At 50.7% G+C, this 16898-nt stretch overlaps 1 protein-coding gene across 1 annotated transcript in view; it reads right to left on the bottom strand.

Moving 5' to 3' along the window:
- CEACAM19 (carcinoembryonic antigen related cell adhesion molecule 19) overlaps positions 1–15505 on the bottom strand; it is a 17153-nt gene extending 1648 nt beyond the window's left edge. Inside the window, exons 1-6 of the mRNA XM_015589270.2 lie at positions 15451–15505; positions 14482–14850; positions 5105–5255; positions 2444–2490; positions 1203–1288; positions 588–641 (exon numbers count right to left, since the gene is read on the bottom strand). Coding sequence (XP_015444756.2) covers positions 588–641; positions 1203–1288; positions 2444–2490; positions 5105–5255; positions 14482–14850; positions 15451–15505 — 762 coding nt within the window. The remainder of the gene's footprint in view (positions 1–587; positions 642–1202; positions 1289–2443; positions 2491–5104; positions 5256–14481; positions 14851–15450) is intronic.
- Between the last annotated feature and the right edge of the window lie 1393 nt (positions 15506–16898).

Raw genomic sequence — 16898 nt, 5'->3', positions numbered from 1 at the left:
GGGTGAGAGACGGGGAAGAGACAGAAAAGCCACGTAGAGGCTGAGACACACACAGAGAGACACAAGCACACGCACACATGCAACGTACACACACACGCGCACGCGCACACACGCACACAGAATGGAAGGCCGAGATGGAAAGAGAGAGAGACAGAGCCATGGAGGCACTGGAAGAGCCAGGAAAAGCGGTAGGCACAAGTGGCAGAGACGAAGAGACAGCAGAGACAGAGACACAGGAAAGGAGGGAGGATGAGAAGGACAGAAATCCAGGGGCGGACACGGGGGTACGGAGAGGGGCTGAGGCCCAGGCCCAGAGATGCGCCCTGACCTGCCGCGTGACCCAGGGTGAAGCCCTTCCCCTCTCTGGGCTTCATTTCCCCCTTTGCAAATTCGTGGCCTTGGATTCCTTCTACGAAGGAGGAAGCTGCGACCCCAGGAGGGGCGAGGACTTGCCCAGGGTCTCCCAGCTAACAGGGTGCTTCCGGGGAGCTACGGGACCGGAGTGGGGCGATGGTGGCGAGGCCAGCTCCCTCCCACCGGTCGTCGTGAGTCCCCGCCACCCCTCCCATTGCCCACTTGCTCCACACCTGGTAGTGCTGGGTCTCCGGCTGTGGCTGCAGGGGCGGGGGCAGGGGTGGGGCCTGCGAGGGAAGAAGAGAGGTGAGTCAGGCCCCCTGGCACCCCAACGACCTCTAACCTTTGACTTTCGGTTAGGACAGACCTGATTCCAAGTCCCCATTGCCAATCCCTGGCGGCGAGGCCCAGGGGGAGGGCACAGCCTCCCCTCTGTTTCTCCTCTGAGGAATGGGCGTGAGGGTCCCCGGGAGGCCGGTTTAGTGGCCTGACAATCACCCCATTGACGCTCAGCTCTGTCCTGTTAGCACCTGTGGTTCTAAGTTTTTAATCTTAGCTTCTTAAGTTTCTCTTCTTATTGAATTCTTATTTTTTTTCAACCCTGAGTATAAAAGGAATATATGCTCAGTGCAGGAAATACGGACAAGAGAGGAGGAGAGGCCGCCCTCAGTCCCCATGTCGAGACAAACGCTCTCCACGCTCTCTACGGCTCCTTCCAGGCCTTTTCCTTCTGGTTTCTAAATAAGAGTCGCAGTGAACTGCAGAACAAGGCGCTCTGGGGCATGGCAGCCGACTCGGAGGGGAGGCTCCAGGTCAGAGTGGGATTCAGGGGAGGAAGCAGGGCTCACCGTGAGGCCGTTCGTGAACTCTGTGCCACTCAGGGGGGACACCAGGAAGACTGGGGATGGCATCACTTCATAGATGTTGTTGTCACCTGAAACAGAGGACAAAGGGAGGAATCAGACGTCAGGTGGCCCACAGGCCCACTCTGGCTGCCATTCATGTTCGTTCGTTCATTCATTCATTCATTCATTCATTCATTCAGCTAATGTTTGTGCAAAGCCCTCTTCTTGCCCAGCCTTCTTCTGGGGACAGAGCAGTGACTAAGGCAGCCCTGACCCTGCCCTCCTGGGGCTCACAGTCCAGTGGGTGACACAGACCTGTCTCCAAACAGGCATGACCCAGAGTGGGCAGGGTGGGAGTAAGGGGGTGTCAATAGGGCTCCTGGAGGTGGGTAAGGGAGGGCTTCCTGGAGGAGGGGACATATGAGACTGTAAGGAGAAGTGAGAATTATGCAACGACGGGAGAGGGTGTGGGGAGGTCTGGTGGTGACAGAGCTGCCATGTTTGGGGAACTATAATGTTTGGTCTGTTGGACCTATATATCATCTATCATCATTATCTATCTGTCTGTCTATCTATCTATCTATCTATCTATCTATCTATCTATCTATCTATCTATCAATCATCTATCATCTATCTATCTATATCTCTATCATCTGTATCTCTATCTATCTATCTATCTATCATCACCTATCTATCTGTTTGTTCTGTTTCGTTTTGGAGGGTGGGAATGTTACACGTGAGAGGCGAAACCAGGAAAAACAGTGGCGACCAGTTTACGGGAGGCCTTGAAAGCCATGTTAAGGAGCCTGCACTTTGTCCTAAGGACAGAGGGAGCCATGAAAGGTCTTCGAGCAGAGGGCGTCAGAGTTTTAGAAGTATCTCGCCCAGGGCTGGGGTGGAGGCTAGCCTGGAGGCCGGGAGACCAGCAAGGAGCTGGGTGTGGGGAGCAGGGAGATGGAGTCTGAGCTGGGCCATGGCCTGTTGGTGGCCGGGTGAGTGTCGTGGTGCCAGGGCATAGGGAGTGTCAACCACTGAGAAGAGAAGAGAAAGCAGACTCGGGGTGAGCGCTGATGTCCTTAGAATCTGTGGCTGAGTCTGGGACGCCCCAGAGTCCGGGTGGGGCAAGCTATTGGAAGGCCCCGAGGAGGGGACAGCAACGGGTTTGTGGCTGGGAGGAGACGAGGGAGGAGACGAGGAAGGATCCTCGAGGAGGGCAGGGGAGCGAGACGGGGCCCCTGGCTTACCGGTGTCACGCCTGGGGCTCAGCTCTGGTTTCGCTGTGGTCGTCATCCTGGAGACATAGGGAAGGAACGAACATTAATATAGTAAGAGGCTCAGATGGGCGGAGAGAGATCCAGGGGGGCTGGAAAGCCCAGCAGGCCCCAGAGAGTGAGAGAGACGGTCCCTGCTTCAGAATGAGCCCGGGGAGGCCTGTTCCCATGGCCGCCTCTTCTCCCGCGCAGCCCTTCAGTTTCCCCAGCCTCCACCTATGCCAACGAGCGACGTTTCTGTCACGTCGCCATCTACACGGACCGTCTGAACGGTTCTGCTCCATCCAGCTGTTTTCCTTAACGTTTGATTTCCTTAACGTTTGATTTCCTTAACGTTTCTCTTTAAATCGGCTCATTTGAATACTCTTATTTAAAAGGAACACTTGAGGACGTCACTACGGAAAATTCAATAGGTCACTAAATTAACATTTACGGAACACCGACTGTGTAAGGCACTGGGGACATCAATGGGAGCCAGACTGACAAAGACCCCTGGCCTCCCAGATCAGACACTAGGGGGTGGGTGGGGGAGAGAGAGAGGGAGGGAGGAACGGAGCGGGAGAAAGAGAGAGAGAGAATTTGAACAAACGGTTGACAGCGGAATGTCAGGGTATAAAAAGCATCATGAAAGGAAATGAAAACGGAAAGGGGCAGAGAGTAGAAGGGGTGTGTGTACGGTTTCAGACATGATGGTCCAGGGAGCCTCACCGAGGCGGTGACGTTTGGGCAAAGGCCTGAAACAGCCAAGGGGACTAGCTGTCCAGAAATCACGAGAGGGGAGTTCCGGGCAGAGAGTCGCTGACCGTAGTGGAGAAAAAGCTGGTCAGAGGCTGAGGACTCACGGAGTCTAGTTCTGGTTCCGGAGCTTACAAGTCACTCAGGCCCGGATCCCTATTGATACTCGCAGGCCAGTCCTACGCCATTTGGCAAATGACTTCGCGTCTCTAAGTTTTAGTTTTTTTTTAGAGAGGACAGCAAACTATGGCCTGAGGGCCAAATCTGCCCCTCATCTTCTTTTATTCTGCCTAAGGACTCTAGCCGGAATGGCTTTTGTGCCTTAACTGCCTTTGATACGACCGTGGCGGACATTATTAATCAATCACAGCATCCTTTCCCACTGAACCTAGAAATAGCCACCAACTCCTTCTCTACCGAGCTCTCTAGTACATAGCACAGTGCCTGGCACTTAGTAGGCCCTCAACAAACATGTGCCTGATTTACTGATCGGACTGGGAGGTGAAGGCTGCGTTAACTGAAAAATAAAAGGCTACACTGAGAGGCAAGAAGCATTTATTTGAGATCAAAAGGAATAGCTATCGGGAAACCGATTCAGGCAGAAACTCAAGTAGCTTTCCAATCAGGCGCTGAAGGCAAGAGATTTTTATGAGAAAGGGGAGAGGAACAGCGACGTCCATAGAAGGGAGGCCTTGCTACTGGTGCAGAGAAGCTAGCATGGCGAGGTTCCTGCTAAAGAATGTTTTAAATGTTCAGTCCAATAGTCATCAGTCCAGCAGTCATAATATCTGCTTTCTTGTTATCTTTGCAAACAGTGCTTTAGGGCGCATTGTTGTTTTAGCCCCCATCCAAAGGTTATCTCGCCCTGTTTTAACATTCCCAAGGTCCGAGAGGCATAAGCGGTACAAAGCAGTTTCTCTGGTTTGGCAGCTTCCGGCCTCATTAAAGTGGCTCCATTTACATTAGTTTTTAATAGCTGTTTGCCACACCTAAATCAGAACCTATCAGGAGAAGACAAGTAGGATGATGAAGGTCAAGAAATTACAACACACAAGGAAGTGTTGAAGAAGGAGAGAAGATGGTTGCTTTTATTTTCTGGGGATTATGGAGAGGCAGAAAAATTAGAAATCTTATCTGCAACCAGTTCAGAAACAAGGTCAAAAAGTTCTGAAAAGGCTGATCTCATGTGGAAGCAATTTTTCACTAACAGACTGTCTCTGGGGAAACAGGAACCAACCTCTCGCTTGATCCCCACCATCCTGCCATGCAGAAGCAGGCACCAATCGATGGCTTTGCCTGCCCACCATCCCTCCTGCTTCACTGGTCGTGTGGATCTGGGTCTATTTTGAGCCCCAGGGCTGCACGAACAGCCCACGTTGGGCCAATTAGAGCATTCCAGCACCTGGCCACAGTGACTGGTCCGTGCAAGGACATGCAACTTAAGACAGCCCTGGGGTTTTGTTGGAACTCTCAAGAACAAGGTTCAGTCTTTCTTCTGTGGTGGCTGAGCTGGTGGGATATAAGCCTGGAGCCACTGGGAGCTATCTCGTCACCCCACAAGGGGAGAACCTTCCCTGAGAGTGAAGCCACCATAGAGAAAAGCGGAGTTGAGAGGAGTATGGAGTTTCTTGACAAAAATTGCGTCCCTGGATCCAGCCATACCTGAAGCTCACGCGGGACAAAAAAAACTTTCTAATTCTTTGTAAACCAGTTCAAGGATTTCTGTCCCTTGCAATGCAAAATTCTATCTAATACGGACAGAAAGATTCTTTTTCATCTCAGGAGTTCCAAGATTTAACAAGGTGGTGTACGTATCGGATGACGTGACTCGTGGGATTGATCGAGGAGAGAGAGGGAGGAGACAAAGTGAAAGCAGAGAGAGGCCTGGGGCCCTTGTACCTGTGGCTCCGGCCTCTCCAGCCTCTTGTCACCAGGAGATAGGCAATGCTGCCAATGAAGAGAGACCCGGCGGCAAGTGATCCAATGATGATGGCAGCCGCGATCCCAGTGGTCACGGGCAGTTGGGTAATGGGCAGCTCCGTTTGCTTTTCTGAGGGTTATGAGAGAGAAGACTGTGTGATGTCTCAGGAGCCCCGCCCCCCATTGCACCAGTGACTGTTCACAAAACACCCGTGTGGCAGCCCAGAGCTTTCTCTTTCTTTTTAGATCCGAGTATCCAACCATTCAACCGTCTGGTTGATTCCACTGCACATAAAACCCAGTGTGTCCCAGATGGGACCCCTCGGCTCTCCTGCCTCAAGATCTCTGCTTCTCTAGATTTCTCACCATCTTCAGCACATCCAAAACCTACCTCCTAAGTGCTCCCCGAAACCTACCTCACCCCTCTGCTTTTTTTCACCTCAGTTGATGACACATCCATCCTTCTAGTGAAAGGATGAGGTTCTGGGCTGTTTTGACTCAGGGGGGGTCATAGGGGACTCGACTCGCAGTGTTCGCAAACTTGACAGGGCAGATTTCGGACGAAGCCTGCCTGACTCGTAGCCCCCAGCATGAGGACCTCCAGCCTTTAATCTCAAATCGGACACCTGTTATGTCCCAGCTATGTTCATAGAGTTCAAGGGCAGAACTGGGTTCAAGTCCTTGCTGTCTACTGGCCGTGTGACCTTGGGCAGATTAATCAACCTCTCTGTGCCTCAGTTTTCCCACCTGTGATATGGGGACAATAAGAATATCAACTTTGTAGGGTTGTTATGAAGATCGAAAGAGTTTACACACACACACACACACACACACACACGCACACACACACACACACACTGTTCTCTCAATTATCCAACAAAGGTAAATTCCCTGCCATTTTACAGATGAGGAAACTGAGTTACAGAGAGGTGAACCTACCTCCCCAAGAACTCATGGTCAAGGCAGTATTGGGATCACATCCAGGCCACCTGAACTCCTCCTGGCCACTCTGCGTGGCTTCTGAAAGTGATACCTGGGTCCTGAGAGCCCTTGAAGTATGAAAATGAACTATTTCAGGCTCTGAGCAAGACTTTTATTTCCAAACAGACTAGAGTGTCACTTTATATATATATTTGTGTAATCAAATTAATAAATATCCACCTATTTTATCCATCTTTCTAAAAGTTTGTCCGTTCAAAGTGCCCCAAACCTACTATAAAATTTAATCTTGTCACTGAGAGGAAGGGGATAGCCTGCGTCCAGGCTTGCCTGGTATTCGGGCATAGTTGTCCCCACGGCCCATGGAGGTGGCTAAGTTAGTCACATTTTGCAGATGTGCAAACCAAGGCCCAGGGGGTTGCATTGGGCAGAGGATAGAAGGCCGTTCTTCTCCCGGACACTGTTCTAGCAACTTTTGCACCTTCTACCTTACTGAACCTCTACAACAGCAAGAGGAAATCCAGTGGCTTTTGTGAGTGACTCAGGAGGTGGGGCAAGGTCGAGGTCATGTTGGCTGACTCAGGGAGACTCCCAGTCCCTGTCCTCCCCCCAGCCCCACAATTGCTCAGTCTTCTTACAACATCCAGAGCCCCCTGCCCCAGGATCTGCTTGCTCTGGCCCCTGCTGCCCCATCCACCCGCCCAAGGTCATCATCCAGGACTCCCTTCGTCACTCTTTTGGCTGCCCAGCCTTTGCCCTTGCCGTTCCCGCTGACTGGCATGCTCTTCCCCATATGCTACAACTCCTGCTCTCTGTTCTGTTCTCCGTTCCTCTGGAAGCCCTCGCTGACAACCTCAGGCCAAGGAGACTCCTGATATACTTTTCCTTTAGAGCTTACTTAACTATGCAACCAGTTGATTAATGTCAGTAGAGTGAATAATACATGGGTGTCTCTCCAGCACCTTTCACCACAGGGCCATTGTGAGGCCTCCAGGATCCCACCCCCAGCTCTGGATGAGGCTCTCATTAGCATATTCCAATCAGAACGGTTCCACCCCTTGTCACGGTGATTGGATCAGGACGGGCAACAAACTAGACGTTAGCCAATTAGAACTCTGCATTCCCTTGGCCTTAGTGATTGGTTCAGGTTGGTCCAATCAGAGGTAAGTGAAGGGCTGTAGTTCACAGTTAGGGCAAAAGACATCCTTTGTTCAGGAGGTTGTGGAGTTGTGAGGCCTGTGAACACTGGAATCATTTTGCTACCACGAAGGCTTTATCCATGCCTCCTTCCTTGAAAAGGGAACCCTGAGCATTAGCTGCGCAGAAGGCTGCCCAAAATAAAGACCTTTTCCAACCTCGTGTATTGTCAGCTCATTTAAACATTGCCTTAAAGCACTGTGTTAATCAAACAAAACACCAACATTGCTTCTGATGTTGAAACCCTGGGCAGTTTCACATACAAATTTCTGTGTACAAATTTCCCCATGTTATATAAAGACATCAGTCACATTGGATGAAGGCCCATCCTAGTGACCTAATTTTAACTTGATCACCTCTGTAATGACACGATTTCCAAATAAGGTCCCATTCTGAAGGGCCGGGGGTTAAGACTCCACACACCTTTCTGAAGGGATGTAATTCAACATACAACACCTCTCAAGCCTGGTTCCCTGCCATCCTGGAGAGTCTTCCAGCTGCTCAAAATCCTTTAATCCATTCCTTTTCTATTTAAATCAGCCAGAAGCCATTTCTGTTGCCGCAGCAAGAACTCTGCCTGATTCACATGACTAAATGTCCTATTTTTATAAGTTCTTATATTATCTGCTTATTATTATAGACAGTTAAGAGGGAGCCTATGAATCTCTGTATTTTCCAAAGTTGACTGCAATAATATGCTCTTTCGTGATACAACTTTGCTATTCTATCTAGTAGAAGAGTCTAACTCCCTTCTCTTGAATCTGGGCAACCTTCGTGACTTCCTTGTAATAAAAAAAAATGCAGTGTAGGTGACGCTGTGACTTCCAAGGCTAGGTCGGTCAGAAGAAGCCGCCCAGTTTCTGCCTCGATCTTTTGCGGTACTTGCTCCCCGTGAGCTCTCCCCAGCTGCCACGTTGGGAGGAAGCCCAAGCAGTCCCACTGGAGAGAGCACGTGACGATCCAGTCAGTAGCTGAAGTCGCAGCGGACAGCCAGGATGAATCTCTGGACATATAAGTGAAGACATCTCTGGATGATTCCAACCTCCAGGACTGGAGTCATCCTCAGCCTTTTGAGTCATCTCCGCTGAGGTTCCAGATTTCACAAAGTCCACAAGCCATCCTTGCTGAGCCCCGTCTAAATTCCTGATTCCAGAAATCGTGAACATGATCACACAGTTGTTTATTCAGACCACCGAGTTTGTTCAGCAAGAAATAACTAGAACTGCACTTTACGTTCTGTTTCTTCTTCCAGGACTGAAAAAAAAAATCATTTTTTTTGGATTTTCTTTTCATTGGTCTCTGGGACCATCTCTACTCAGTTCTACGAATGAAGAAGCATCTGGATCTTCTTCTATGGACCAGAGTTCTCCATGCTGATATTTGATTAGATGCAATCACATCTGAAAAGTGCTTTGGGACACCGTTATACAAATGGACAAGGGCCAGAACATCTGTACAAGTAGAATTCTAACCCACAGCTCGTAGCAACGTACCTGGGAAACCAACCCTCTCATAAACAGCCCAGGAAGCCAGCCTGCCTTCAACCAGACTTGCAGGAAGCTGGCCCGCTATCTCTAGTGACAGTCCAGGAAGCTAAACAATAACTTCTGTAACAATCAGCCCCAGATGGCCGGGACTTAGGTGATAACTGACAGTGCTCCTAATTTTTGTCCTTGCTTCTAACTTTGGACCCACCAGAGGGAGCCAAATATGCATCCTGATCAGTCACATAGATGCTCTCTTCTAGTTGGCTTCTCTGTGTTGACAGTCTCCAATCATCCCTGATGCCTTCCTTGTTTTCCACCAAGAAGCTTTCCCAGCTCTCTGCCTGCCTTTGCGTCTCTCTCTGCAAATGATAGCAGCTGACTCCTTTGCCGTATATAGCAAGCGCTGGATAAATAGCCTTTGCTTGTCTCCTTTGGTTGGTCTTTGTTGATTTCCGCAGCTTCGAAAGCAGCAGCGGCATGTGGATTTGCGGAGCCGGTCTGTATCACGATCCTGGGGCAGGAGGTTTTGTGGTGGCCCCCATTTTGTGGACATGGATTGGAGGCTCTGAGAGGTTTGGCCATTTGACTAAAGGTCGAATTGTTGGTGAGTAGTAAATCCTGGACACCGTACAGTCGGTCTTCGATGGTGGCTGTTAAGTCCCCTCGTTATCCACAGGGAATACATTCCAAGATCCCCAGTGGATGCCTGAAACTGAAGATAATACCAAAACCCTATATACTTTTTTTTTTCCTGTACGTACATACCTATGATAAAGTTTAATTTATAAATTAGGCGCAGTAAGCAATGAATAACAATATAAAATAGAACCATTATTACAAGATACTATAATAGAAGTTATGTGAATGTGGTCTCTGTCTCTAAAAATATCTTATTGCATTGCATTCACTTTTCACTTGAAGGAAGCATTTCACAGCTCCTCTGGGGCGTGTCCGAATCCCCAGCATCACTCCTGCACTTCGGGGCCATTATTAAGTAAAAGAAGGGTTCTTCGAACACAAACACTGCGACAGTCAATCGGATGATCGAGACGGCTACTGAGTGACTAACGGACGGGCAGCATCTACAGCCCACAGTCGCTGGACAAAGGGGTGATCTACGTCTGGATGGGACGGAGCTGGAGGGTGCGAGATTACCTCACGCCACTCAGAACGGCGCATAACTCAAAGCTTACGAATCGTTCACTTTTGGAATTTTCCATTTAGTATTTTCAGACCGCAGGTTGACCGCAGGTAACCGAAACCGCAGAGAGCGAAGCCGTGGATAAGGGGGGGACGACCGTAAAGTCATAGTTAAGAGTGTGGGCTCTGGTGCCACCCAGCTTGGGTTTAAGTGCTGCTCCTTATCTGAGTGGCCTAGGTAAGTTGCTTAAACGCTCTGTGCTTCAGTTTCCCCATCTGAATAAGGGGGAGCATCAAGCCATGGCTGGGAGGATGCAGAGGATAAGTGTGTGGGAAGTACTCTGCGCATGGTCGATAAAGGGGAGTCGGGCTCTGCAATTAACTGCCGTGGGCCTCAGAGGACCCAGAAGGCTTTGGGGAGCCCGTGGAGGGTTGCCCAAAGGCCCCAACTCCCCACGACTAGGTTTACGGGACAGCAGAAACCCGCTGTAAATGACCGTGACTTCCCTCTGGGCTTCCGAGCCCAGTTTCTGCTCCTTCCTGGGTGTGGGACCGTGGGCAACTGACTTCCTCTCTCTGAGCCTCAGTTTCCTCTCCTGTGACGTGGGGACAGCTACCATATCTGTGTGTCCTGGGCCTTTCTTGTGTTTTCGGGCTGCCTGTGAACCCTCCACTTTGGGAGTCCTGTCAGGGACTCGCTTTCTTAGCCTCCTTTTCTGAATTCATTCATTCATTCATTCATTCATTCACTCAACCAATACTTATAGGCATATTACTTATGCTACAATACTAATTATATATGATATGTCTAAAATTCTCTAGATTTCTAGACACTGGGCATGCAGCAGGGAGCTGAATACAAATAAATGCCTGTCCTCGTGGGCCTAACATTCTAGAAAATTCCATAGATAAAATGGTGAGGGTTGTGATTCTGCTGCTTTTCCCCTCATCTTTCTCTAATAATTTCATCTCCCCTGATAACCTTCCCTTCTTCCGAGGGGAACTTTCCACTCCTGGGCCAAGTCCCACTTCCTCCCCGTGGCCCTGGGCGTTCGTTTCCTCCTTACCTGGGAGCGGGCACCGACACATGACCCAGCCTCCCCGATCAGATGTACCCACGTGAGACTAGGCATCGCAGGCCAGAGATGTAGGCACCAGGCTAGGCCTTTGATGGTGTGAATGTGGCTGACATGCCCACCAACATACAAACGCCACACGGGCAGAGATCTCTGGTCTGTTCCTTCTGTAAACTCAGTGCCTGGCACACAGCAGGTCCTCAAGTGATGTTTGCTGAATGCGTAACGAATGAATGAATGCAGCTTTCCAGGGCTGACAGGCGGGGGCTGTGTGCCTAGTGCTGACAGTGTGGGCAATGCTTGCTCCGGGAGGAACAGCTCTGCTGAGTGATTTATACCCTGTGCTGAATTCCCAGCCTCCTGGAGGTTCCGTGAGCACGTGATACTCTAATTAAACTCCTTCCTACAAACACCAGCTGAGGTGACTTCTGTTGCTGCCAAGTCCCCTCTTGATTAGGAGAGATGAAGCATGAGAGTTATCCGGCACACAGGAAGTGCTCCCTGCCCTTTCTGTCTCCCACTGTGCAGGGGCTGGATTAGGGGCCACAGCTGCCCTCAAATATCAATGCCCTGGCTGCCGAGGAGACTCGTCCTGACACGAGGACCCTCCCGACCCCGTCTCGAATTCCTATCAATCCAGCCTCCACCTTTTCCTTTGCTATTCCTTTTCTGTTGAGCTGAACACTTTTGTGCTCAGCCTGCCAGAAGCCAGGGTAATTCCCAGCCCCCGATTTGCTGCTCTCCAAGGGGCCCCCTTGGTGCTTCCCTAGAGCCCCCTCTGCAAGCAGCAAGGGCTGAGAAAAAGCCAGGTGGCAGAGGGGCCTGGGACATAACACCCAGCCAGAGCCTCAGCTCCTTGTCAACCAGTGGCTCTCTCTGGGCCTGTTTGTCCCTCTGCAAAATGGGGATTGTCCCAGGAATGGAACGACGTGAGGTTTGCAAAGCCCCGGGCCTGGAGGTGCCTGGCATAGAGTCAGTGCTCCCTAAATAGGAGTTAGCGCTGCAAATATTTACTGCGCGCCTCGTGTGTGCTAAGCACTGCTATAGGCACCGAGGGTTTAATGGTGAGCAAAATGGTAACAAATATATTTTATGATAATCACTAGACATGGCAGGTGTCGAGTCCTTGCTCCCCTTCCCAGCCCTGATCCCCAGGCCCCCAGCTCCCCATCTTGTTTGTCCTACTTGATCCCACCCATTTGGGCAAGGGGTGAACCCTTGACTCAAGGGGAAGCAAATCGCAGGCCAGGCTGGGTCGACCAGATTCTCTCCCAGTCTGTCTGTCTGCCTTTCTCTCTCTGGCTCCCCATCCTTTCATCTCTGCATTCTGGAAGAGGAGATCCAGAACATGCAGAGAAGAAGCCTGGGCCAAACCCTGTTTAATGTCCTGGTGGGAATCCCCGGATGTGGAGAGAACGGAACCCGTGAGCAGAGAAGAGAGCAGAGGCGGCGTCCCCTCTGGGAAGAGGGAGCCCCTGACCACTGTTCTTGTCCACTCCAGACCCTGCTGGGCTCCCCACTCCTTCATTCATTCAGCGGCGTGTCCCGCCCCGCTGTGAACCCAGGCCTCTTCGCATTGACATCCCAGGGGCTACCTCTGGGGTTTCACAAGGTCTTCCCACTATGAGCCAGCTGGGGAGACCGTCTGCCGTTACAACCTCAGCCTTGCCTTAGGAAGTCCTCCTTGCTCTCCTGCTTCAGTCATGCTGGCCTGCTGCCAGCTCAGGTCAGGAGCCCTACAGCTTCCTGCCACAGGCCCTTTGCACAGGCTGAGCCCTCTGCCTGAACATCTCTCAAAAGCATCTTTCCCCTGTACTGAGTACTACCAGTTATCATTCAGGCTCTGTGGAAGGATTGCCTTCCCAGGCCAGCCTCCCTGATACCCCAAATAAATCTCCTATTCATAACCGCATAATCCCTGGTCTTGCTTTTCCTTTACAGTACTTGCATTGTTCATAATGATTTAGTGTGTGTGTGTGCGTGCGCGCGTGCGCGCGCGTGTGTGTGCGATTATTTAGTTAATATCTGTCTTCCCTCCTGGGCTGTGAGCCCTGGGAGGGCAGGGCCAGAGCTGACTCAGTCACCACTGTGTCCCCAGCACTGCCCAGACACTGGGCCGGACACGGGAGGCCTTGAGAAGGACGTATTTAGGGAGTGCTTGTTGAAGGAATGAGTGAGTGAACAATGCAGTGTCTGCAGAGGCAGCTCTTCATCTGATTCACGTGGCCCCGCATTCGAATGCAGCTCCATCGCTGATTCGATGACTGGCTGCCCGATACTCAGGAGGTGCCTTCGAATGCAGGGCCACGTGAAGGGAGGAAGATTTTTTTTCTTTCTCTGCTTCGGGAGGAAGTAGTTAAGCTCCCAGAGCCTGGCATTCTGATGTCACGGCATGAAAGCCCAGCTCTACCAATTTCTGTGCCTCGGTTTCCCCATCTGTAAAATGGAGACAATCATGGCACCTGCCTGATGGAATTCTTTTCGTTAAAGCTTTCATTTATTTAACTGTTTATTTAGTTATTCAACAAACATTAACTGAGAACCTATTATGTCCCACACGCTGTGGCAGGTGTTGGATAACGAAAGGATGGTGCGTTCTATTTCACCTTGAAGGAAATAACTATCCTAGTGAGACCAATATGTAAACTGATGAATTAGAACACATTATGAAAGTCACAAAAGTAAAGGATGAGTAGAGTCCCATGGGGATATAGATGATAAGTGACCGAGAACGCCTGGGAGGGTTGAGAAGTTATTATTACTCACCTCTCCCCGCATTCACTGAGATATAATTGACATATAGCATTTCATGGAGTTTTCTAAAGATACGAATGAGTTAAAATAGGGCACCGTTTCTCAACCGGGGTGATTTTGCACGCGGGGGGAACATTTGGCAATGTCTGGAGATATTTTGGGTTATCATGGCTGGCAGGGCACTACTGGCCTCTAGTGGGGAAAGGCCAGGGTTGCTGATAATATCCCACAGTGCACAGGACAGCCCCCTGCTGTGAAGAATTAGCCAGTTCAGAGTGTCAACAGTGCCCAGGTTGAGAAGCTATGCTCTAGGATGTGTTTACAACAGAACGTGTCCCATAACAAGTGCCCGAGAAACGTTAGCTATTGTTGTCGTCCATCATCCTGCCTCTAGCGCTTGGCCCAGAGCGGATGCCTCAAAAAATACTTGACTTCTGAATATGCAGGTTGAGGGATGTAGTGTATTCCTCCAGACCGGGCATACACTAAGTGCTCAATAGATATTTCTTGCATTAATGCATATGACAAGTAAGCGAGATGGCACAGCCACCAGGGTTGGCCTCTGTCTGGCACAAGGTAGACATTCGATAGACATTTTATTAGTTAATACAGGTAAGAAGTAAATGATATTTTTAGGGCCTGGCACACAGTAGGTGCTCAAGCAATATGGGTTGATGGAGGTAATGTTTGCACAGGGCCTGGCACGTGGTCGCTGCTCAGAGAGTTGGCCTCTCCACTTCCGCCCCCAGCACCCGATACTTACCGGACACATGGACCTCAGTCTTGGCCCGCATGGTCCAAGAAGGGTTGATGGTGACCTCCACGTGATAGGTGCCACTGTCGCTGGGCTGAGCGTGATGCAGCAGCATGGAGCCGTTGGGGAAGCCGATGATGTCACGCTGCTTCATGGCACTGCCATCTCTCTGGGGTCGCTCTAGCTCTGGGATATAGGTGAACAGCCGTGTGCCGCCATAGGCCTCCTCCCCCAGGTACCAGATGAAGTCTTGGAAGGTGCCTGGGATGCCCTGGACAGACAGGAGAAGGTCTTGGTTCTTTTGAGGTTGCTCTGGAATCTTCTGGATGCGGAGGGCCGCCCAGGAGCCGCGGGGGACCCAGAGGGCCAGGAGTAAGGCTGTGGGGAGTCACAGGTGTTGGTCAGGGACCACAGCGCTCTCCTACCTATAGGTCCTCATCTAGGGATTAAGGAGTCTGAGTGCTGCTCATTGGAAACAGTTCTGGAATTGATTAGTGATGTCTGCCTGGGTTCAGGCATGGGAACCCAGGCGCTGGAGGTCACAGATTTGCCGTTCCACTGGTTAGTCCAGAAGGTTTTCCACCCTGAGATGCTGTGTAGGCTGCTTCTAAACACTTAGACTTTCAGAATTCATTCATTCATTCTTTCATTCATTCACCCAACCAGTACTTATAGGCATATATATTATTTATGCTACAATACCAATTATATATGATATATCTAAAATTCCCTCGATTTCTAGGCACTGGGGATGCAGCAGGGAACTGAATACAAATAAATTCCTGCCTTCGTGGGCCTAACATTCTAGAAAATTCCATAGATAAAATGGCGAGGGTTGTGATTCTTGTGCTCCTCCCCTCATCTTACTCTAATAACTCATCTTCCCTGACAACCTTCCCTTCTTCCAAGGGGAACCCGCCACTCCTGGGCCAAGCCTCACTTCCTCCCCTCGGCCCCAGGTGTTTGTTTCCTCCTTACCTGAGAGCAGGAGGCCCTTTGAGAAGTGGCACTGGCTCCCCATGGGAATCTCCATCTTGGTGTCCCGTGGAGATGCCAGGGGTCCACCTGTTGGGCACCGACGGGGGCCGGAGGGCTGGGCCCTGGTTGTCTGAAGCGGGCCAACTCAATGAGGATCCTGGGAGGGCCTCCCAGACATGGCAGAGGCTGATCGAGCCCCGGCACCCCTTTACCCACAGGCTCCACCTGTGCGCTCTGGGATGAATATGCAGACACTGGTCAAACCAGTTTTCCGGGGTGACTGGGGCTTCTCAGCACTCCTCCCTTGACTCCCTCCAACCTCTTCTTCCAACTCAGTGTGACCGTCGGTGGCAACAGCAGTAATTATAACAACAGTCACAGTGGCCTCTGGTTGAGCAAGCCTCCCCAACTCTCCTAGGCACCTTCAGGCTGGCTCAACACACACATCCTCAACCAACATCCAGATGCCTAACCGTCCCCATTTGAGAGGCGAGGAAACTGGCTCAGCAGAGGGGCAAGCCTACTAGCAGGGGGAGATTAATTTCACTCATGCCTGGCTCACTCTAAAGCTCTTAGCACAGTTTTTCAAAAGCATCCTTCCATTTATTCATTCATTCATTCATTCCAATACATACTCCTTATGCCCAGTCCCATCCTGAATGATGTTGGCGACACAGATGACTAAAACAGCACCTGCCCTGCCCTCAGTTCACAGTGGGGCTCACATTTTTCTCTCTCTCTCCCTGTGTGTGTGTGTGTGTGTGTGTGTGTGGTGTTATGGGGGACAGACCCATTCCCAGACATTGATGATCCAGAGTGATTAGAGCTGAAATGGAGGAGCCCGGGTGGGTGGGGCTGGGAGAGGCCAAGAGGATGCTCCACCCAGCCTGAGGATAGGGAGGGCTTCCTGGAGGAGGCGGCTGAGATCTGGAGTAGGAGTACGAATGAGACAGATAGTGGGGCGGGGGAGGGTGGGGTGAGGTGTACCAGACAGCGTAAACAGCACATGCAATGGCGTGGAGGCTGACACACGAACACAGTGCATTGAGGAAGCTGCAAAATCCTGGATGAGTGGGGGACCGAGTAGGGGAGGGGCATGGCTGGAGAAATGGGAGGGATCCATTATGATTTTGAGCTCTGTTGAGAGACAGTCTGGGTGATGGAGGGTCCAGGGTTGTGCTAATACCGTAGTCCCTAGCCACACATGGCTATTGAAATATAATTTTTAATTAATTAAAATTCAATGCCTTAAATACTTAATTCTGTCGAACTAGCCACTTTCAGGTGCTCAATAGCCCATGTGTCTAGTGGCTATGACATTAGACAGCGCCTATGCAGAGCATTTCCATCATCATCACAGAAAGTTCTAGAGGACAGAGCAGGTTTAGGATCCAGTACCTGGCAGCGCCCGTTGAGATTTCTGGGTCTGCAGGAGGAGAGAACGAGTT

The sequence above is a fragment of the Pteropus alecto genome, unplaced genomic scaffold (assembly GCF_000325575.1).
Source record: "Pteropus alecto unplaced genomic scaffold, ASM32557v1 scaffold194, whole genome shotgun sequence".
Lineage (NCBI taxonomy): Eukaryota > Metazoa > Chordata > Mammalia > Chiroptera > Pteropodidae > Pteropus > Pteropus alecto.
The sequence above is the reverse complement of the archived record's forward strand: the minus strand, read 5'-3'. Positions and strand labels throughout refer to the sequence as shown.